The 24,748-nt window shown below is 39.0% G+C and overlaps 1 protein-coding gene across 10 annotated transcripts; it reads right to left on the bottom strand.

The window, feature by feature from the left end:
• Window positions 1–376: 376 nt before the first annotated feature.
• Window positions 377–24,485, bottom strand: NFYA (nuclear transcription factor Y subunit alpha). Of its 10 annotated transcripts, none has more exons than XM_004462864.4 (10): window positions 24,133–24,485; window positions 18,995–19,150; window positions 17,442–17,525; window positions 14,216–14,362; window positions 9,655–9,786; window positions 9,353–9,458; window positions 7,855–8,021; window positions 7,026–7,199; window positions 5,768–5,869; window positions 377–2,988 (listed from the first exon to the last, which is right to left on the bottom strand). In XM_004462864.4, exons 2-10 carry the CDS (start codon window positions 19,067–19,069, stop codon window positions 2,935–2,937), a joined length of 1,041 nt encoding a protein of 346 aa, XP_004462921.1. In that variant the 5' UTR covers window positions 19,070–19,150; window positions 24,133–24,485; the 3' UTR covers window positions 377–2,934. The 10 variants fall into 10 exon arrangements, with proteins under 10 accessions (XP_004462921.1, XP_004462919.1, XP_004462922.1 ...); XM_004462862.4 differs by having other exon boundaries at window positions 17,442–17,528; window positions 24,133–24,328; XM_004462865.5 differs by having other exon boundaries at window positions 7,855–8,003; window positions 17,442–17,528; window positions 24,133–24,328.
• Window positions 24,486–24,748: the final 263 nt, after the last annotated feature.

Here is a 24,748-nt window from a genome sequence, read left to right as displayed (position 1 = left end):
TTTCTGTGAAAATAAAAGCAAAATCTAAAAACTACGTCTCCACTATGTTTAGATCTACAAAGAAGAAATAGAACCAAGGCCATTTTGGTGATAACTAAAGGAAAGGCTAATTTCTACCCATGGAATTACTTAATTACATTCTAGTAGTAAGCCCAAATGTTATAATCAGCACACAGGTGATGGAAAATATCTTCTCAGCAAGGTGGGAGGACCACAAAGGGAAGAGAAAAAGTTTAAGGGGAGATAGACAGCTAAAAGGCCTCAAAACTAAAGTTTGACACTCTGCCTGGAGAGATCACATCTACAGGGACTACAATTTGAACATTTGGACACACTGAGAACTGAGCAGATGAAGACTCCTCAAAATTCAAGTCACTTAATTTTCATATTTTTATAAATTTATTTTAAAAAATAACAATTGTAAGGACATCAATGATTGATCATCTGTACTACCTACTGCTGGAAGAAAAATCTTCTATATAGTTGAGTTCCAAAGGAAAATCAAGACATTATTATCAGGCACCCAATAGCCAAAAAATGCTGTTGGTCCAGTGGTACGGACACTGACATTTCAATGTACCAGTGCATTATTAAAAAGATACATTTACAATTATCCTGTAAAAAAAAAAAAGGAACTCAAGATATGAAATACTATGTATTAAACCAATTATTCATCCATTCACTCTTTCTGCATTTGTCATCACTAGGGTCACAAGGACAAATGAGTATAAGAACTTCTAGTAACAAATGAAAAAAAAACAAACTTCAAACTCCCCACTTCGTGGGCTATTAAGGTATGCTAAGACCACAATAAAAGGGTCATCAGCAATCTGAAATGCAATAGCAAAATGCCAACTAAAGCATTTCATTTCAAATAAAAAAACATACACAAAAAAACCCACAAAATTTCAGCAACAATATGAGGTTGGTATTACTATGTACAAAACCAAAGACAAATAAATAGCATTTTAGAATTGTTGATAGCTTAAGCACTAGTTAGGTCCGAGGAATTTCTCTTTGAACTTTCCATCTGAAAGACTCCTAAACTAATGAAGAGATAAAATTCCTCCTTGTTTTTAGTAATTTTTCATCTGAAAAAGCTAGAGGTTAGTGAATAAAGTTACTATCAGAAACTCAGGTAAAGAGCCAGAAGCTTCCTCCTGTCACCTGGAAGCCAGGACAGTCTAACAGGTTCTAGTGATTAGGAAGATATTTCACTTCCTACTTCTTCATTTTGCATATTTTATATGTACTTCTATTTCTACCATTACAAGAATCTCCCTTTGTGACATTTTTTTAAAGAGGGTTTAATTTCTTTTCCCTCTTAATACAAACAGTGAAGTCAAAGAAAAAAGAGCCAGTCTTTACTCTTGGTATTAAATAAACCCCAAATTTCTTCAGAATTGAGTTTACTTTCCTTCTTTATTCCAGAGAAGGCAGGAACTCTCTGCTTATCTTAGTTTTCCCAGGGTTCAACATCTAGAAAAGAAATAGATTTCTGAGGCAAAACCCATTCTGGAACTGTGGCCGAGCTCCTGACCCTGCAGGCATTTCTATTTCCAGTCTGCAGCTTATTCCATCAGTGCAGATGCCAGTGTGAAAATCTTTCTGTACAAGGCTATGGAGAAAAAGGGAAAACAAATGAAAACTGGCACCAAAGAATCAGCTGCCACTGGAAAAATGAGAATGTCCATTCTCTGAGGCCAGCACAAAGTGCTCTAAGAGTGCAGCCAACAGCCACCACCAACTCTAGCAGGTAATGTGGAGTATGACCAGGACAGCTTGACTGAACAGTGATTTCCAGACTATCAAGAACCAAATCTGACTTTTCCCAAAGTTTTTAGTGTGAATGTAAATTATTGTCTTCATCCTAATGTTCCATCCCAGGCATCCACTGGAGAATCAAGTTATGTGATAACAAATAAGTGTATATACTACTCTTTTTCTCTCCTCCTAGGCTGAACACATACATCCCGCTATTCAACAAATGCTGTCACAAACACTATGACTGAAAATCTCTAGTTTTGTCCTCTGTTTAGGAGTTAATACAAATGTCCTCAGCATTTCAGCATAGAAGTTGTTGAACAGTTTTGTTCTCTACTTAGGAAAGGCGGCTTCAATGTCCAATACCCTCTAAATTGTCTTAAAAGTAGCCACAGGAAAAACTATGGTCCAGATGATCTCTCAAAGGGATAAGCAGAACTTGCCAAAGCTTTAAAAAAAAAAAAAAAAAAAAAGCAATTCAGCAATATATGTATTTTAGTATGAGTCTTTCACCATTCTATCCCCAGAGTTAGCTTTTTTTTTTTTGGCCTGAGTCCAAAAATACCAACCTACCATCTGGGCAGACTGAGTTTCTTTTATTATCACAGAGTAGATCAATGTGTCTCAGAGAATTTATTGTTTCCATATCACAAGATGGAACTTTCCTGTCTGGAAACCATCTCTATATACAAAATGTCCATTCGGTCATACTGAATGCCCCAGACAGGGATGGATGCTGTCTAACCAAATTCCTATAGGAAGGAGTGGGCTGTGGCTTCCCCAATTGAAGTTTCAGTTTCGGTTGAGAAGGTGGCTGTCCCCTGCTGAGACAGATGGCCAACTTCATCAATCAACGTAGGTGCTGTGTGTGATACTGCTGAGCTGGCAAGGGTTCCTTGCATCATCTTAATCCATGAAATGTCAATGTCATCTCATCAAAAGTCTGAAACAGGTCTTGACTGAAAAGGTGACACAAAGACTTGCAACTTCAATTTGCCAGACATTGCCGCAATTATAATAATGAGCCACTTATTAAAAACTAAGTGGTTTCTGTCCTGTAGAAAAGGGCAGAATGTGATCGTGAGCGTCCCCTTGGAAGAGATGATCAATTTCCTGGAACAGTGGGAAATAGTGGCAAGGAACATGACCTTTGATCAGCTCCCCTTGGGGTTAGGACACTCGGATGATCTGTGTCATTGCTTCTTCGTCTCCTTGGTTTGGATCCTAGAGCCAAATAAAGCGTAATAATGATTAAAGTCCTTGGCCAAAGCAGCAGAGAAATCTTGACTCTATTTATCATCAAGGGAACATACAATGTTGCCAAGTAAACCAAACACCTGTAAAGTGTCTAAAGTCTGAATAGAGGGTTTTAAAGAGTTTGAGCTACATTAAGAAAGAAGAAACTATACATAAACTTTGTTCTTAAAAGGATTAAAGTCTGGCCCAGTATTCTATTACCAAATATTCCAAAGCTGATTGTGTATCTCTTTCCTAAGCAAACTCTATTGTGTTCCACCCTTCAAGTCATGCTATACTTTCGTGTCATTCTTTCCCGATCATCACATTTAAATGCTGAGCACTTAACAGGGCTGGAAAGAACATTACAATTTATTTATTTTAAATGCACTCATTTTGTAGATAAATCTGAAACCTGGTTAGTTAAGTGATGAGAGTCAAAAAGTTAGACAGGGGGGTGGGGGTATACAGGAACCTCTTATATTTTTTAGTGTTTTTTTGTGTGTGATGTATGTATCTTCAAAAAAATACAATTTACAAAAATGATGTAGTGGGGGTGGGGAATGGGTTATATGGGAACCTCTTATTTTTTTTATGTTTTTTAATGTAACATTCCTTGTGATCTATTAACTTTAATTAAAATATATATATATATATCACACCCATTTAAAAAAAAAGTTAGACAGGATCCCAAATATCATACTCTCATTCAATCTTCTTTTCACTAAACCCTGTCTACTGCCTCACACTTATATATGTAGTGTTAAGACAAGGATCAATCTTTGGAGGCTTTTTCCAACATTTGATCATAACCACCTTCAGTTCCCCATACCAAGGTTCTGAGGCCTCAACTGGCAAGTTCAGAGAAAAAGTTGTAAGATTTGCAGAGGTGGAAGGACTGGAGCTGGGTCTTGAGCAATGAACAAGATCAACAGCCAGCATTCACTAAGTAGGAGCTTAATGTGCATTATTTTAAGAAATCCTCACAACATTCTTGTGAAGTTATCTAATAGGATCCCACTTTACAGATGACAAACCTGAGGCTAACAAGAGTTTAAGATCATATTATTAGCAGTTAAAATTAAGAGTTTTTGGCACAAAACCCTCCAACAGCTGGCATTCCACATTCATACATGCATGAATAAATAACAAGGAGGAAGGAGGAACTCTGAGATCAGAGGTGAGGAACACTGATAGAGGGGCAGAGCTCATGTGTGGGGACACAGGAAATCTAGTCTAATTGTTGAGGAAGGTGATGAGACAAAGTTGCTAAGGCATTGTACAGAAATAGTTTTGAAATTCAATACAATAAGAAACAAGGAATTAGACATATTTTTAAAAGACCACACTATCTTACGAAGACTGATCTGGGCAGTACAGCATAACAATTATGAGGCTGGAGGTTAAGTTTGAAGGATACTGCAAGAGTACAAGCGGGATGTATAAATGGAAGGAACATATTTATCCAACAAATATTTACTGCATACCTGTTATGTACAAGGCACTATGCTAAGTGCTCAAAATATAATGCAAAACTAAACAATCCTCTACTCTACAGAGCTAGAGTCTAGTGAAGGAGACAACCATAGAATGAGTGAACTAAACAATTAAGTTATTAATCTACCATAAAGAAAAGGAAAATGGTGAGAGGAAATAATGGGATAAAAGAGACCTAACTCTAGATAGGGTGGGTTACGGCTGGTAGCTCCTGAGGATTTAATTAAATCAAGGCATAAAAGGTAAAGAGACAGTGTCATGAAAAAAAGATCGACTGAAGGCCTATGCAGGGTAGATGTATAAGGAAAAAGGAACTGTGGTAGGAGATGGACAGAAAAACAGCATGGCAAGAGCAGAGGACCAATGGTAGAAGGAAATAAAGTTACAGGTAGGCAGGAGCTGGATTGTGTAGGGCCTTGTTGGCCATGGTAAACACTCTGGATTTTAGTCTTAGAGTAAATGGGAAAGGGCTGGGGGTTGGTTTAAGGACAGTGATGTCATCTGATATACATTTTTAAAAGATCACACTAAGAAGTAGAGAATGGAATAGAAGAGCGAAAGAGTGGAGAAGGGAGACCAGTTAGGCAGCTGCTATATTAATCCAAGCAAAAGAAGAGAGAGGCTTAGACTAGGCTCATAGCAGAGGAGGAGGAAAAAAAGGGACTGGCTCAAGTTCTAATTTATTTCTTTAGGAAAGGACAATTCTAGCTTCAATAATTGAGTGGATGGTTGTATCCCTTGTTGAGATGTGTGAAGACTGATTTAGGAGGGAAAAATCAAAAGTTCTATTTTGGATATATTAAAATACCTATACGATGAAATCAGCAGACTTAGATGTAAGAGACAGAATAGTAAAGTAGTTAACAGAATGGATTCTGGAATTAAGCTGCCAGAGTTTGAATCTTAGTTACACAATTTTGATGCATTTTTTACCTAAGGCAAATTACTCTAAACCTCAGATTCTTCATTTGTAAAAAAAGATTCAGTGAAGAAAAAAAAGAAATTTGTGCTTCTTGAAAATCAAGAAAAGTGATTTGAAGCCAAAATATAGCAAATAACTTGCAAAGAAGACAAGGGGTGAAGGAAGGCCCCTGGAAAGCATCTTTAGTGCTTTTAAGACCAAAGAGAATCTAAGAGACACAATGTTGCACCCAATTCAGAAAATGTGATTAGTCCAAGTGTGAAAGAGCAAGACTGCTAAAGTCTTCAACCAAAGAAAAGACAAGGCAATAAAGAGGAGAGTGAAAAGGCATCATATAAGCCTTCTTACCTGCATATGTGGACTATCCTTTTCCTTTGGAGAGAAAAATCGTCCACCTTCACCACGCTTCCGTGCCATGGCATGACGGTGCCGAGACTCATGCAGGTATTTCTAAAACAAGAGAAATGAAATGATTCATGGTTAGCCAGAACCACATAGTTATTGTGATGGTTTGAAGGTATATGGACCCCAGAAAAGTATATTCATAAATCTAGTCCATTTCAGAGGGTGTAAACCTATTGTAAGTAGGGCCTGTTGATGAGGTTACTTCAGGCAAGGGTCCTTTGATTAGATTGCTTCAATTAAGGTATGACCCAGGGTAGGTCTTAATCCTCCAGATGGAGTTTTTATAAGAGAATGAAATTGACACAAAGAAAGCCACAGAAGCAGGAAGCTGAAGGAGGGAGAGACCAGCAGGACCACCATGAGCCTTTCTGTGTAACAGAGGACCCCACGACAGCCAGCAACCAGTCTTTGGGAAGAAAGTACCTCCTGATGATGCCTTCATTTGGACATTTTTCTCAGCTTTGGAGCTGTTAAGTCTGTAAGCTAATAAATTTCCACTGTAAAAGCCAACCCATTTCTGATTATTTTGCTTTCAGTAACCCAGCAGGCTAAAATAGTTTTATCCTCAAAAGTTTAGAACAGCTATGACTGAGAGGGTAATTATGATTCTGAACTTGTAAAAAGTTTTAGAAAAAATGCTAGAAATATCTAACCATACATACTTATTGTAAGAATTTAAAAACCAGTTTTTAAATTCATTTATTGCTCATTTACCGCAGAGATTGTTGCCTAACTCCCAATATCCATTCTCTCCTTCTGCTTTAATAACAGGAACACATTTTAGTTGGATAAATGGCTGCTCAGTAAAAAGACTGCATTTCCTAGGCTTACTTGTAGGGTAAGTGCAGCCATGTGGTTGAATTCTGGCTAATGAGATATAAGTGGGAGTGTTCTATGGAACTTCTTGAAATTTCCTGGAAAGAGAGTATGCTTTTCTTGTTCCCTCTGCTCAAGCAGCCATCTTGGACTATGAATAGCATGCTAAGAATATTAGGAGCACTGAGACAGTAGGAGAATGGGTCTTGCAGGCTGTGGAACTTTGCTACAAGCTTAGGACAGTTTTTTAGCTGCATGTAACAACAAATGCCTACTCTTATAAAAGTTAAGAGCTATCTAACTTTATTTGCAAGATTCTCAAAGAAACAAACTATACAAAAGATAAGTTGTTCTCTACTTATATCCTTTCCAATGTTAAACATACCCTTCTTTCCTTTGGAATTTTCCCTTCTGCTTCTAGTTTAGCTCGGGCTTGCCTCCTCTTAAGAATACGGTGGTACTGCTTGGCATTCACATAGAGAGGCTCTTCTTCAAGCATCTCAGCCCCAGGTAGAGGAATTCTTTGGATGGCAGGCACAGAGCCAGCCCCAGGCACCATCTGCATGAAGAGGAAACCAGAACTTATTAGTGGCAGCAAGTATGGATACAGGAAATTGTTTCTTAGTTCCTATAAATCTATTTTCTTCTGAATACTACAAACAGTTTTCAGAGAACACTTGGTTAAATGCAAATCTCGGGGCCCCAAACCTTAGACAATTGATATCCTCTCTTTTGACATTTGAGCATTTAGCTTTCACTCACATGCCCCAATTCTCCTTCCCATTCTTCCCCATATATTTGTACCTTAACCTAATTTTGAGCTCATTTCTTATTACCCACCATAGGCAATATATTTTTTGCTTAACAAAGATTAGTATCCTATCCCTACCTTCATTATTTGAATTCTGAATAAGATTACACATAACCAGTTATTTACACTTGTTTATTCATTGTTATATCGCCAGCACCTAAAATAGTCCCCTGCACACCATAGGTGTTGAGAACGAATTATGCAGCACCGTAATGTTTATTGTCAAAGTAGATCTCTGTAAAAGTGCCAAAAGGTTCTCAACTTTAGGAGGTCAAGATTATAAAGAAGTTTAATAATAAAAAAGACATCAAATTGCAATTTTAAAGTACTTTCAAAGACAAAGAGATACAGAGAAAACTAAATCACAAAGGAGAACAGAGAGTTAAAAAACCAATTTTCTTACCATGACCATCCCTCCTGAATTGACCACATTGCCTGCCACTGGTAGCGTTACAGTGACAGTCCCTTGCCCACTGCTGGTTGTGTTGGTATTGGCTCCGGTCTGAACAATCTGTGCTCCTGCCAAACTGGCGGCTGGGATGGTGATCATGCCTGAAACAGGGACTGTAACTTTAAGAAAATAAAACATAAAACAAACAAAAAACAGGCACACAGAAAGATGGGAACACAGTTAGTCCCTCTTCTATCTGGCACACACTCACTCACCCTGGAAAAATATACTAAAAAGCAGAAGTCAGGAGAAAAGGATGTCTTCTTCTCTCTGCCTGATTTGCTGTATATATAATCCAAAGAATCAAAATCTTTGAAATTCTAAGAACTGTCTGGGACCCAGTTCCAAGTAACTCCTTGAAGTGGATACTTTCTGGGGTATTCCATTAACACTTTTCAAAGAGGTGAGAAAGTTTGGAGGTCTCCATTTCCATGGGTAATCATGACTGTGCCTTATACCTACTAATTTTATCCATATGAACAATCTCCTTCAAGATGGTTATTTTAAAAAATTAGTTTATCCCAAACTCACAATGAATCAGTTGTAGGACTAAAAATTAAAGTTAACCAAGCATCCCAAGTCCCAAACTATCAATAGATGGCATAAATTACCAAAACATATTACAAAGTCTCTCCTCAAAAATCCTAAGTGGCTTTTGAGGATTTATTTTTCACCAGTGTCTGGCTCCTTCTGAGTCATATGTAAGCAGTTACTGCACAATTTGGATCTTGTATTCTAGAAAATTTTAACCTCAAACCAAACCTTTAATAATGAAAACTTAACTGAAATGTGAGCAGATGTCCCTCCTAGGTTAATCTATCTGATAAATGTCTCCCAGAGCCCTCAAATTCAGTTCTAGTGCCTCTCCTCCTCTCCTGAAGTCCATTCTTCTCCCCACAAAGATTTCACCTCTCCTTTATTTAAGCATAATGTGTACCTAGAACATGCTTCTGTAAGAGCTCTACATTGTATTTATTTGTTCACATTTGTCTTCTATGACTAGTAGCCCTAAGGCTCTTTGAGAACAGAAAACTTTTCTTAGTAAAGTGCTATGTAAACAGTAGGTACATCATAAATTTTTTGAATAAACTAATAATGTAATGACCCATGGAAATAAATATAACTTTATTTCTGAAGATTTTCTCCCTCTAACAAGGAAACCTTATATTTCCAATCTTCTATTTAGAAACATTTCTTCCCAAGAGTATTACAAGATTACATAATCCACAGGACAAATCTTTTAACAACCACTACAAGAAAAACTCCTATAAATGAAATCAGTGCTGTTTATGTATTGGTGACAAGGAACCAATGATCAATGGAAACCTAGAGGAATATTGTTTTTATCCAAGAAACATGTCATGTAGCTACACTTTTGAGGCAGTAAATTGGTCAAGGGATCAAAAAACATGTCCATAGAAGTCCCATGGAGACTTAAGGACACACTTACCTTGTTGGAGAATGGTGCCATCTGCATTAACTGGTTGATAAACAATTGTCTGCCCTTCAGCAGTCTGTGCCACTTGCTGCCCCTGGACAGCAATCTGCTGCTGTGTCTGTACAAAATAAATCATGACACAATAGACTCTAAAGATGCCCACAAAGAAAAGGACCATGTGGTTCTCTATCGGTAAAAAAAAAAAATCATCTTTTGATGGTCTTCTTCCCGTTTTACCATGTATGAAATATTTAACTTAGTTGTCTGACCCTTTGAAGTCAGCCGCACTTGTGTTACGGGGCTGGTGGAATTACCTGGGTCTGGCCAGCAGTGACGGCTGTCTGGGGTTGCTGGATGATGATCTGCTGGGTCTGGCCCTGCTGGCCCTGCACCTGCACAGCCTGCCCACCCTGGATCTGGATCTGTCCAGGTGGGACTAACTGTATCTGCAGAAGAGAACACAAAGAGCAGATAGTCCTACACACACTTGTCTTTTTTGGTCCCTGTTAGTTACCTAAATTCCTGTGGAAAGCAGCAAATGCCTTAAAGAGAGAGGGGGGAAAAAAAAGAGGCAAAAGCATCCTGTTCTCTTAATCATGAATTGGAGATAACTTGTTTTGCATTTTTGAGACAATCAGGGAACTCTGGACTCTACCAGATACTTGATTTCAAGGAATAATGGTCAATTTTTAAATAAGATAGGATAATGGTAGCATAGTTTTATATCGACGTATTTTTAGATCATGTTCATTTTTAAATACATTCTCAAGTTTCTGTTTTTTATTTTACAGATAAAATCATGCTATATTTATTCAAAATAAGCTTGGGATATAGGGCAGTATAAATAAGACAAGACTATGCATTGACAACTGTTGAAGATGGGTAATGGATCATGGGGGTTCATCTTATTATTTTGTCTGCGTGAAATTTTCCATAACAAAACGTTGAAAAAAATCTAAGTTATTTCCAATTTTTCCAAATTTAAGCTTGAATTCCATAGATACTTGCATGTTTTAAAATTTTATATAAATGATACCATATTAAGTATATCTTTTTTACAACCTGTATTTTTCAAACAATTTTGGATAGTGAGGGACAATATGCTATTCAAAGCTATTTCATTCCTGAGTTTCAGTACCCAAGAATACCTGTTTATATATGTTATCATTTTCCTCTTCTACCTATTGGAATCTTTGCCTGTTTTCTATTGGATTTTTGTATTGACACATGTATTAGTCAGCTAAAGGGGTGCTGATGCAAAATACCAGAAATTGGTTGGTTTTTATAAAGGATATTTATGTGGGGTAGGAGCTTATAGATATCAGGCCATAAAGCCTAAGTTACTTCCCTCACCAAAGTCTATTTTCATGTGCTGGAGCAAGATGGTTGCCGATGTCTGGGAGGGTTCAGGCATCATTGGGATCCTCTCTTCCAGGGTCTTGATTCTCTCTGGGTTCAGGGTTCCTCTCTTGCCAGAGCTTGCTTCTTCCTGGGCTCAGGGTTCCTCTCTTCCTGGGGCTAGCTTCTGTTTCCTCTGTGAACTTACTTCCTGGGGCTCCAACTTAAAGCTTCAATATCAAACTCCAACATCAAAAACCCTCTCTGTCCTTTACCATGCCTTTTATCTGTAAGTCCCCACCCACCAAGGGCCAATGAAAGCCCTCATCATAACTTAATCATGCCCGGATACAGACCAGATTACAAACATAATCTGATATCTATTTTTGGAAGTCATAGCTATATCAAACTGCTACAACATATAAAAGTGCTTTTTATTTTTTGGATACAAATCTAGTTACATATGTTAAAAATATCTTCAAATCTGTACTTATGGTTTATCTTTATTTGATATATTTTGATGTTCAAAAGTTTTTATTTTAAAACAGTCAAATCCATTTGTGTTTATGGTTTTAAGAAATCCTCTACCTCATAGCATTAAGAAAACTTTCCTGTGTTTTCTTCTAGAAGTCTCCAAGTGTACTTTTCTACATTGAGATCTTTAATCCATTTTTGCAAGTATTCCTGTATATAATGTGTGAGGCAGGGATCAATTTTCTTTTTCTATATTATTCTTGAAACACTTCTCCACTGATAATGGTATATTGCTTTTCCCCTATACCAACTTCCAATATTCTTGCTGTCTATTGCCCGGCTCTCTACTTTGGTTCCATTGTTTCTATCAAGCCAGGGCTCTTAATCTAAAATTGCATACAAAGGTTTGCAAGTATCTGGACATCAGCATTTGTCCTGAGGAGAGGACCTAGGCATCAGTGGAATTCTAAAAGGGATAATGCAATCGAAAAAATAGGTTAAGAAGTACCTTCTAAAATAAATGGCTATTCAAAGGACACTAATAAGATGCAATCACTTATGCAGAAGGGTTTGAAATCTTAAGCATTCTAAAGGACACTATGAAATATTCCCTAGAGACTGATATATATATGTAAGAGAAGGTGAATTTTCCAGGATAGCTTGATTAGGTACAGTCCTACCTGGAGGTAAGGAAATAAAATAAACAACCCTTTCAAGGTTCCTTATAGCCAAAAGAAAAATAAAATCACAGAAGTTGGAGCTGGAATGAACCCTAGATATCACCTGATATCAACTGTATTTTTGGCCGAGAAAACTGACAATTAAATGTCTTGGCCAAGTTCTGAAAGTATTTTCAATGGCTGACCTGGGAATGGAAGTCAGATCACTGCACTCACCGTATACTGGTCCTAGCACTATACCACACTGTCTATTACACAGTGGAGAAGAAGACATGGCAAAGAGGGTTAGAGAATAGGCAAGAGAGGAAGGGCAGAAATGAAATAGCAGTATGAAACTGAAGAAAATACACAGTGAAAGTACATTTAAACCCTCAAAAATACTTTTGCATAGAACAATGGGGAAACTATTTTCAATCCTAACCACAATTCCATCCTGGCAAAAATATGCCAAGAACTGTAAAAATTCTCTTACCCCTTCCTCAAGCAACCCCACTCCAAAGAAATTACCCTAAGAAAGAATTAAAATAAAAATAAAACTATGATGATCAAAAACATCTACAGTAATCCTACCTGCAAGATTTAAGTACATATAAAAACAAGGGAACATGCAAAAATTGAAGTTTTGTTTAAGAGCAGTGTGGTCCCAACTGATTTTTCAACTTTTATATTAAATTTCTTCAGAAAAACTAAGTCATGGATGTGATTACTGCAACTCTTGAAACAATAAAAAGACACAGAGGAAGATAAAAAGTTAATAGTTCTCCTCTGCCTTCCCCTTCCAGTATTCTTAAACACATGTATCTATGGTGGTTGGGGTAGAGAAGCAGGGGTTTGGCAATTAATTAAAATATGAGATCACATAGTAGGTTTTTCTCTGTAATTTTTTTTTTCACTAAAAGACTTCAATATTAGCCATCTCCCAGGTCAACTGTTCATGCTTTTTTAACAATGGCATAATCCACCATTGTATAAGCATACTATGATTTATTCAACCATTCCCCTCTAAATGAACATTCAGACTATTACCCCAGAAATTTTTGTTTTGCTACAATGCTACAACAAACGTATATACATTTCTCTGTACATACTCATGATTTTCTTCCTATAGGGTAAAATCTCAGAAGTGGGACTGCTAGATAAAGTTTTATGTACATAAGCTTAAATCCCAACATAGCTGCATATCATATTCCTACATAATTCTTTTACTCTTTGTCATATGTCATCTTTGTTTTCTATTTCTGAATTAGACTTTATATGGGATATATCTAACTACTCTTATTAGCCTCTTACAAAGAATCACCTTTTTACTTGTTCTTTCTGTAATTTTTGTTTCTACTGAATTAATCTTAACCTACCCTTTTCTCATTCTGTTGTTCTTTCCTAACTTCTTAAAGTGAATATTATTAGTTTATTTTCCATCCCTTTAAAATAAAGTATTTAAGGCTATAAATTTTGTTCTAACTACCGCTTTAGGTAGTACATGATGGGTTGGAAAGGAAATATTTTTTCTCATTACTTTCTAGATAACTCAAATTACAGATTATATGGAAAGAAATGAAAAGAACATTTCTGACCAAAAACAGCAATTTCTAAAGCAGTCTGTAAATGCCCTCCCATATATCCTTGGAAGTGCCAACAAAGGTCACACCAATAACTTACTTTTATTAAACTAGATTTTCACCCCTTTATTATTCATTATATTGATTTATGATCATGTATAATATCTTAGTCCTTACTAAGATGTCATTCAGACTTAGAGATGTCATTCATATGATTCTGCTTTTTATGACTGGAACTACAAAGGTGGAAAATCAACTAAATGAGGTTAGGGATGTGTATTAGTCAGGGTTCTCTAGGGAAAGAGAATCAACAAAAGATATCTGTCAATAGTATGTGATTCTGTAAGAGTCTGTCATGCAGCTGTGGGGATGCACAAGTCCGGGTTCCGCAGGTAGGCTGCAACCAGGGGCTGCAATGAAAGTCCAATGAAAGTTCATGACGAGTTCTGGGAGATGTTGGCTGTCCAAAGACGAGCTGGAAAATTCTCTCTCAATCCTGAAATCACTTCCCCTTTTAAGGGATTCAACTGATTGGGTTAAGCATCACTTATTGCTATGTCAATCTCCATGACTGATGTAATTATAACCAGCTATCTATGATTTATCACTGCAGTAAAGTCAAAGGTGACTAAAGTCCATAAATGCCCTTGTATTACAGTTAGCCCACTGCTTGCTTGACCACACAACTGGGCACAATTACCTGGCTGTGTTGACACAATAACCTAACCATCACAGGATGGGATACTAAATGCCTATTAATAGTCAAAAAGTTGGCAACAATCTATCTTTTAAAATTCCTATTTTGATACTCTTATAGCACTTACTTGCTGCAAACCCTGTGTCCCAGACACAGGTACTTGCATGATGGTTTGACCTTGTCCACCAGGGACAGCCTGGACCATGATGGGTTGGCCAGTTGATGTGATTAACTGTCCTCCACTAACTTGCACCATTAATGGTTGCCCCTGGACCTAGAATGTAATAAAATAAGAACAATGAAATAACATAAACCACAAAAAGGTTTTTATCAAAAGACAATCACTGGAACTATTCTGCTGCCTTGCTAGAGGGGGAAAAGGTAGGAGAGATGCTAAGAATTAGGTCTTAAAGCCCTCAAATTATCTTCTTCAATATCTACACTGTCTTTGACTGTCAAGTTAAATAGTTTAAGGTTGGACTATAATGGGATATAGCCAGAGTTTTTGGAAATCTAAACTAAAGACAGGCTAAATCTATGACCAAATAGTTAGTCACAACATCAAGGCTATTTGCCTTTTTAGACCAATATCTGGTCTCTGGTGAGGATGGGAGAGGAGGTAATGAGAAGAGGCAATGAGGAGGAAAAGGGATGGTGGTTGAATGCAAATTCTAAATAACCTGGAGGGAGAAACTCAAACTGTGCCCAGCAAAGGGTCCAGGAGGCTGAGTAGCAAGCAGCTCTGCTAGCTTTTTATAGAGGACCTTTTCTCCCATAGTCAATCAAGCATGAATGAAATGGACACCTTTCACCCCCCTCATTGCATTCTGAGACTTCTAGACACATTTGTTGTTTAAATAGCCCACTACTAAAGACAGTTCAGAAGTATTTTCTGTTCAGTTTGCAATCTCCATGGTGGAGCACCTCACAATGGAGCCAGCAATGTCTACACAGTTAGTTTAGCTGTCACAGGAGCAATAACAAATATTGACAAATATTGAAATTACACAGAGCAGTCGAGTGCACAAATGAAACTCCCAATTTTCAAGCTCCACTGAATAAAAGGTCTACTCTCAAAGTCAGGGCATCCCAAGTGCTCTGTGAGTCCCAAAATAAAAATAGCTAGCTATCAGAATGCTTTCTGGAAGCTAAAAAGGAATGTTAAACATAGATGAACCTGGAGTACATTATGTTGAGTGAGGCAAGCCAGATACCAAAGGACAGATACTGGATGATTGTATTGCTATGAACCAAATATATTGTGTAACATATTTTATGATACAAAAAAAAATTTATATGTATCCAGTACATTTAATTGAGAAATGATGTATGTTTACATTCAAAAAAAATTTAAAAAAGGAAATGTTAAGGAAAAAAGTGGAATGATCAAGAGATCATTAGATGATCAAGAAAATAAAAAGTTAAAAGACTTTCATTTTTAAGTTCTATCTTTGTTTTGAGGAATTATTTGTAATAGAACAAAAGAATATCTATTTGTTTGACAAAAAAGTTCATCATTAATGCCATTGGAAAAGTATGTTCAAAAAGAGTAATTAATTAAAAGATCAATGTGTCCTAGATGTGTAAGTTAGATATCCAGGTACCTTCTCCTACCATCATTGCCACTGCCACCACCACCAGTTTATCAGAATCAGTAAGAACATTATAATCATATATTTTGTTAAACTGTCTCTGGGAGAAACTACTTTACTTTTACGGACTTTACAGCCAGATTCTTCTCTGTTTTCTTCTTCTAGTACTTTCCCATTGCAAATGAAATTCCCTTTGCTATATCACTGCTGTATCAAGAAAAGATTTTGCAGAATATTTACTACATGAATAACTAAAAAAAATTATTTAAAAATTCTCCAAAATAAAGAGATCCCTAGAGTAAAGGTTTCCATTACTTCTAAAAAGTGTTTCCATTTCTTTTAAATAAACTCTTTAAGTAGGAAAGACAAGCTTTAAGGCACCCATCATCTTAATTTCTTCCCTCACTGACATGCAATCTGTGTACACAATAAATGATCTGGGAGTCCAAGGACCCCACTGTGTTTACAACATATGTACAAGTACAAGGACACATGCATCAGACAAGAAGCCATACAGTTAAGAGCATGTTACACATTCCCATTCCACAAGTAGTTAATGATAATCCATATTACTGTTTTATATATCAATAAGATGAAGCAAGCATGAAAAACATGAATTATAAGCTGTTGAACTCTAAGGTCTGAATATAGTTTGGGAGCAGCAACAACTTCAGCTTCTTTCAGCCTAATCTATGTTCAGAATTGGCTATATTTCATCATCAAACACTAATGGTGGCAGAGGTGCCTGAAAGAGCAAAATGAAATGACTATAATGAGTAGTTGACTGCAGGATGCTTACCAGCACTAGCAATAAAGTAAGATGGCAGTTCTATATTCTAGGTCCTACTTTGAATAATATCCAATGCAACAGAAGAAAAAAGGTAGCATGCCCAAATTGTGACAATTTCTTAAAAATATGGTGATTCTGCAGTCAAATGCTCTACCCCTGAGCTACATCCTCAAAATATGGTGATTTTAGTGAATATAACCAGCAGACACAGAGTCTATTCTACTACTCCTATTTTTATATAGGAACTGATCAAATTTATGAATCCAATTTAGGATGCTTAACATGACTAAATGTTATGTTAGGAACTGTTATTAGTTAAGAATATCTATGAAGGCTATAACACATTAAGACTTTTGGAAAGCATATTTCACCCCTGGCCCAACTAAGAGGTATGGGGTAATCTTCACAGATCCAGTAATAAGACAGGCTGCTATTTCCCTAGTAAAGACAATGAAAAAGGAGCAGTTAATAAGATATTAACAAGATCTAACACTAAGATAAGCCTCACCAAGGGCAATGATTATTTTGCTGCTGGGTTGTCCTTTTAACAAAAATGAAGCAGTCTAGCCTAGCTAATTTACATACATACACATATGTTTCCTTCTCCACTATTAAAATACAAATTCATGAAATTTTACCATGCAATATGATTATAGAGTTTGAGCTCTGAACAGGTTCTAATGCCACTTTTAATAATTTCTTTCTGTCATTTTTAGTTTCCTTCCTAAGCATTCCCAAAGAAACACACAAGTCAAATGTGATTTTCAGAAATTGATAACAGGGGGTCACTACATGACTTTGCATGAAACATGAGGAAACTGGCATTTTATCAGCTTTAAAGACACGTTAGCAGCATCAAAGGCATGCAACTGACTTTGCCATTCCTACTTGAGCTCCTAACACAAACAGCACCAGACATGAAGAGAGGAGAAGTTCATGCAGTGCTCACAGAGAATCAGAGAGGGCACCACTACCTGGAGGGTCTGGACTTGCTGGCCTGAGGCAGATGCCACCTGGGCCTCAGTCTGCAACTGGACAGCAGTGACACCACCCTGCTGCTGAGAACAGGAACAGGAAGAACTTGAAATGCATCAGGAAGGAAATGACATGAGATCACCTTACCTCCTGCAGAGAGGGGAGAAGTCTTCTTTCAAAAGCCCCACCCTACACAAAAACTTCAAACTGTACAGACTCCCTATAACGAAGCAGCTTTGCTGAAGTTAGCAGGATCAAAGATATTAGCTGTTGGACTCCAGAGTGAAACTAATGCTCTTTTATTTCCTCAAATGAGTTCACAAGAACAAAGTTAACAGCTTTTAACAGCCTTGAAACTACAATGAAGAATTTCTGGGGCTTAAATAACAATCACCAAGAAGGAAAGAATCAAGCACTGTAAGCCATAATCATCTTCATAAGGCCATTGCTCTTATGTCCCAAAACTAAGATTATTTCTAACCAACGGGACTGCCTTCAAAACAATGTTTTCAGTGACTCAATTTAGTTTTTAATCTCCTAATAGTAGGTTCTGATGGAACAAAAATTCACCCACCAAGGTGCTGATCTGAATGGAGTGACCTTTGTGGAAGCTCCTTTCTATAAGGAGGTAACTGAAGGAAGTTGCCAAGGCCACAATAGCTGTGTGAAAGGGAAAGCCAGACAGGGAGTTTAAAGAATTAATCTTTTTCAAACAAGAGTAGCTTTTTCCTTTGACCATTAGAAAAACACCTTACTATAAAAACTTGCTTTGCCCTGCCCACTTCTGTATATGACTAAGTTACATTTTGGGAAACAAACAAACAAAAACATTCCAAGATACCAATCTTGACCTAAAGTCAAATTGAAGCATAATAAATTTCTTTTCTTCTGGAAAAGTAAGTGAAGTTTTATTTACTGCAATAAACCCAAGTATAAAGCAGCAGAAAATGTAATCTGTGTATAAATTCAAGAATGCAACCTATCTTAATTTGGAGTAAACTGGCAGCAGAGAATTAATTTCTGATATGTGCTTATCCTTAAATAGTTGATATCTAAATATTATCCTGATCAGAATAAGCACCATGGGGGAAAAAAATCAAAGAATAGTAGATTTCCTAGACGCTGATTATAAGGTATATCTGTTTTGGCTCACACTCAGTAATTAAACACTAACTTACCCAAGAAAAGAAACAACCAATTTGAATCCAAAAAAGAAAATACACACTGCAAATTTCCATCTGAAAACAAGACTAGATGTTTTTGACTTTTAACAAGATAAAAGGAATAATTTTTCGATAAATCAGGCCCCCATGAAGAGCAGATTCCAAGTGTGGTTATGGACTGTATATAGAAGTCTAAACATAGAGAACATGAGAGAAATCACAACAAATTCAATCTTCAAAAAACACTTCAGCACAAGACACCATACCGAATATTTCACAAGATCTGGCACCTCTCAAAAAAATTCCCAGAGTAATGTACCAACCAAATGAATGGTGCTGTCATTAGCTTCACCACTGTGATGTTTAAAACAGTTTTATTTCCATACCTGCTGCTGAATCTGTCCAGCCTGCACAACAATCTGCTCTGTTGAACTGTTGCTGTTTGCTGTGTACTGCTCCATGATCCCTCCAAGTTAGAATTTCTTTCACAATAAGCTCCGCTCTGGAGATCCTCCCCTCTGGAGAGACTGCAAGGTGCACTCCTATTAGAAAGATTAGAAAAAAAAAAATAAACACTAATGTGAGACTGTCAATAAAGGCCTACCAACACCACACAATTAATACTGATAACTTATCTCTGTACTTTGTTTGTAAAGAAACAGGATTAGAGAATAGGAAATGTTTATGTTTAGGATCATTTTTAACTAGTACTACATCTCTTAGCAGCAACATAATCTTTCAATACTACCAGAACAACATTTGTACTACAGAACTATTAAGCTATAATTATCACTTATTTATTTACAAGGCTTATTTAACCCTAATTTTCAGATGTGTATATGTACTTTAATCTGCTACATATGGTAAGCAATTTAATATTTCAGGATTTATTATTTAGGAGGTAAGTCACCCAGACCTGAAATAAGTGATTTTGCTTAACAGAACCTCCATTAAGTAGCTCTAAGAAGTCCTAGGCAGTCCTGAAGGTTTAGGAGTTTGCATGTGAATCCAGGGCAAGGAAGAAGAAAGAATATTAATGACAATAAAATATTCATACATTAGATATAAAGTACATTTTAAAGTGAGTTATTAAGGTTCTTAAGACATTCCCTGGTCTTGAATTTGAATGTGAAGACCACGCTCCCCCTTGGTATAATTTTAATTTTTTATTGCAGAAATTCTCAAATACATACAGAAGTGGGGAGAAAAGTTGATTTTAAAAATATCGGTCACGAAGGAATGTCCTCTATATTCAGCCCCTCAAAATTATTCTTTGAGATTTTTCCCTGATAACTAAATTCCAGGAATTTTATCTTATAAGACTAAAATATAACTTGAAGTATATAACATCATGCAGATTTTCTTCCTAATTGTGGTAAAAACAAATGCCCCAATTTAAGAACATTTAAATCCACTACATTTTGAAGGGTAAAAAAGGAAGCAGCTTCAAATATAGTAGCAACTGTCCCTCATGTTAATGAGCGGGTGTTCAGCTTGGCAGCATGATATTAGACAGTGCTAATAGTGAAAGCTGAACCTCAAGAGCAACTGGCTTCAGGGAAGTCATACGTTCCCACTACTGCGTGCTTCAGTCAGAACTGCAATACACAATCTCACACATTGTCTTTCCTCAACTGCCCAAGATTCTGACAAAATTAAGCCAGTCAGGTTTAGTCTAACTATTGCTCCTTACACAAAGTTTAGAATGTGAGAGAGAGAGAGCGAGAAACAGCGAGAGAAAGCAAGAATGTGTGTTTGTTCCGGCTAGCACAAAAATGTTCTTCCTAAAATTCTCCCCTCCTTTCAAGGAGCAGAGGCTAAACAAACGTAGCCAGCCACTGGGAACTCACTTTATGTAGCCCTACACACATTTTAAAGCTAAAATTTTCAGTGAACTCTCCAGTGAACCGTATGACACCCACCAAGGGGCAAAGGCTAAAACAGTGCCTTTCAAACTTTAACACCCACAAGGAATATTTCATATCACAACTCAGCACACATACATACAATAACACGCAACTGAAACAAGTTTCATGAAACAATATTTAGCTTTATACAACACAAGGTACACTCTTATATTGTCTATTCTATTATTAAAAGTTACTACCACTGGCCCATTAAATTAATTTTATAACTTACTAATAGGTCCTGATCTGTTTGATAAAGACTAATTCACTTCTTTCCACAAATGGGTTAACACTGTGGCACACATTTTCTTAAATGTTTTAGAGATAAAAGGAGAATTCTCACCAAGATCCTAACTTTAAAGAGTCCTGATGTTCAGTATAGGAGTTAAAAACTTGCACTGAATCCTGAGAAAACCAAAGTACTATGGGACTTGGGAGAATAGAGATTTCTTTCACCTAGGGATAAATCAAAGAATGCTTTAGGCAGATACAACCCCCAGATATTGGTTCCTTTGAGGGCTAAAGAGACCCATGGGAGTTATGGTCATGGCCGATGGGGTTAACTACCAGGGCAGATGGCCCCTCTTTGGAAATGGTGTTTATGTGTGATGAATCTGGACTCAGATGGGATCTCCCTTCATAAGACTTTCATGCTAATGTGCTGGAGGTGCAGTTAATGTTGGGGTTTAAGATATATTTAGGGGATTTGAATCTCTGGACTGACAATGTGATAGCCAGGTCCTAAGCCTCAACTGACTCCAGCACCTACAATCTGATCTATTGGACTTACCACACTCAGCTAAGATGGAGTTGAAGAAGGACAACCACCACACCATGGAGCCTAGAGTGATTACAACTGAAAATGGGAGGATTGCATCCAGCATCCATGTGGAATCTGAGCCTCCTCTTGACATAGAGGTGCAATGGACACAACCAATCCAATGTCCACATAGAAGAGGTGGCATTGGATTGGGAAAAGTGGACATGGTGGACGATGGGTATGGGGAAAGGCAGGAAGAGATGAGAGGTGGAGGCGTCTTTGGGACATGGAGCTGCCCTGGATGGTGCTTCAGAGGTAATCACCGGACATTGTAAATCCTCACAGGGCCCACTGGATGGAATGGAGGAGAGTATGGGCCATGATGTGAACCACTGTCTATGAGGTGCAGAGGTGCCCAAAGATGTACTTACCAAATCCAATGGATGTGTCATGATGATGGGAACGAGTGTTGTTGGGGGGGGGAGAGTGGGGGTGGGGGGGTGGGGTTGAATGGGACCTCACATATATATTTTTAATGTAATATTATTACAAAGTCAATAAAAAAAAAAAAGAATGCTTTAGGAAAAATTGGCATCTATCTGAACAGGTCTTAAATGTGAGAAGAATTTAGATATATGAGGATGTGGGAGGGGGTGAAGTACTCCAAGTAAAAGGAGCAGTATTAAAAATAAGAATAGAAAAATTTCAGCACATAAACAGCAACTTTCTCTTGTTGGGAGAAAGCCAAAGGCAAGGTAGAAGTCCCTCATATGTTAAGACTGAGTTCTTCTGGAGACAGACATGTTTAGCAAGCTGACTTGACCATAACTGCCTATTTAGAAAGATGTCTAGCAAGTATTTAGTGGTTTGGAAATGATAAGACATATTTATGTTTCAATGCAAAAGGCAAATACTAATGGTTTTTAAGATAAAGTCAGGATGCCCATCTATTAATATGGATAATGTAAGGATTAAATGAATTTAGAGAACAATTTAGACATAATGACAAATTCATTCCAAAAAGTGAAAACAAAACTGTCCCCAAAGTTTTAGTAGTAGAAAGAATACCAGACTAGGAGTCTTCCGAAACCTATCAGCGGTATGACCTTAGTAAAGTGATCATAAAAATGGGCACCATATACTGAAGACCTACTCTGAGTGCCAAGAAATTCACTAGGTGCTTCACATGAGTAAAAATAATTTTTCAAGTATTAGGAGAAAAATCTCCCTTTCCTTCCCAAAAGAAGTCAGACACTGTTAGAGAAAAGAACTCCACAAGTCAGAAACTTGTTTTTCGATCTTGGAAAAAAAAATACTTCTAAATCCTGTCCATTTGAACAGACAGAACACATGTTTTCTAAATATTTCATAGCAAGATATACAAGGCCTGTTGCCAGGTGGGCTTTTCAGCTCAAACTCTCACGAGTCCTGCCCAGTGCCCCAATCTATCTTCTGCCTCAAATACACGGCACAACTTGGCGCCTGTGTAAATTCTTTTCTCTGCCAGCAATGCTCTTCCATTCATTCCTGTCCAAAGAAATCCCATCGTCCTTCAAATAAGTGGCAGTTTTGTTAAACCTTCACCGAGAAGCTGTTGGTAGCTCACTCACCAGTACTGTCACAGGACTCTGAATTTGGCTCTACTGTACCACTAACGGTTAGATATTAATTGTTAGTCTGTCAGTCTCCATTGGGCAGGGACCCACTCCCTCCCCAGGATATAGATCCATGCCTGGCACATGGTAACCGTTCAATACGTGGTTGCAAGTTTCTATAAACATCTGCAGAGAAAATGTTTTCGTAAGATTATAAGGTATATTAGAAAAAATGAACAGAGATGGCCGGGGGCTGAGCTAGTATAGAAAAGTGAACGAGAATAAAGAACTGGTACATTCTCAAGGGAGGAAGAGTTCACAGAATGAGCAATGGAAAAAACTAATCCGAAAAAGAAGTTGTGCAGCCTCCGGGAAAAAGAATGCGCAGGGCTATCAATCTTCTGAGAGTTAGGTTCCAGGCATCGAACAGACCGGCCTTACGCCGGGGCAAGAAAGGGAGACCGCTTGGTTGAGCTCCAAGGCGGAGGTGTGCGGTTCTGCCCCGGCGAGCGGGGCGGGGAGGAGAGGAAATGACGAGCCAAAAGGGGGTGGTAACGGCGCCGGGCCGGGGACCCGGGCCGAGCGGGCCAGGAGGAGGGGCACGACGGGACAGGGGGAGTAGGGGAACTAACGGACCCCCTCCCTCGACCGGGGAAGCGACAGGGGCGAGTCCGACCCTCTCCCGGCCGCACTCGGGGCCTTGTGGCCACAGCGCGCGTTACTCCCAGGTTTCCCTCCCGGGCCAAGGGGGCTGCAGACAGGAAGACCAGGCTCAGGGAGGGCTGGGAGGCTCGGGCCGCGTCGGGGGAGATTTCCAATACCGAGGGCGGGTGCCTGTAGAGTTCGTGGGAAGGTATGAGAGGCCGGAACGAGAAGGAAGAAACCGCCAAGGACCGGGGCGCGTGTGTACCAGAGTGTGGGGCATTCTCAGGCCTGGGGCCTGAGAACTCAAGCCTAAGGGTCGGGTGAATGAGGACGTTTCCCCGACTGGTACTGGCACGCTGCAAGGGTCTAGACCCCGAAGTGCCTGCTCCGAGGGCGCCATCCCCGCGCGGGGCGGCCCCCTGCAGGCCTCGGCCAGGAACGCCCCGAGGTGCTCGCAGGCTCAGGGCCGGGGTTGTCCGCCGGCACGCTCGGCCAAGCTCAGCTCGACTCCCCGGGCTCGACGGGCGCCTGGGCCTCTCCTGAGTGGTCAGCAAGACCCGCCAATCGGGGCGCTGGGGCCGGCTCTGGGCCGCTGGATATTGGCTCCTCACACTCACCGTGCCTCGCTCCCCCGGTTCGCTGCCCGCGCTGATTGGCTCCAGTACCGGACCCCGAAACCCAATCAGAGGCTCCAGCCGCCGCTGCCGCCGCCACTGCCGCTGCCTAGCAAAATGGCGAACTCGAACAAAGGGGAATCGGGCCTCCCTCCAACCGCCTCCGCGCAGGCGCCTCTAAGACCACGCCCCCTAACCCCGGCTCTGGGATAGCCCCACCCCGTTGAAGGAGCACTGCGCAGGCGTCCCTTGAAGCCACGCCTACTTCCCTCATTTGCCAAAATCCCTTGCGGAAGGATTACGCAGGCGCTCTCTAGACGCGCCAGGATCCTCAACACAAACACCGCCCTGAACATAGTACTACGCAGGCGCTAACTAGTTCCTTCGCTAACTGCCCACCCTTCCTTTGCGGCCCTTGGAGACACACCCCTGGGGTTAGTGCGCAAGCGCCGCTGTGCCCAACTCGCAGACCGCTTTCTCGTTACGCATGCTTGGGAGTCGGCGGGAGACCACGAGTTTTACCGCCGGAAGTTCGGCGGCCATCACCAAAGAGTGCTAGCCAGCTAGAAGGGCTCGCTTCCGCCCCGCTACCGGGTGGTGGGCGGCCATATTAGGTGTC

Source organism: Dasypus novemcinctus, chromosome 11 (assembly GCF_030445035.2).
Source record: "Dasypus novemcinctus isolate mDasNov1 chromosome 11, mDasNov1.1.hap2, whole genome shotgun sequence".
In the NCBI taxonomy this organism is placed as follows: domain Eukaryota; kingdom Metazoa; phylum Chordata; class Mammalia; order Cingulata; family Dasypodidae; genus Dasypus; species Dasypus novemcinctus.
This window is presented reverse-complemented; position numbering and strand designations above follow the sequence as displayed.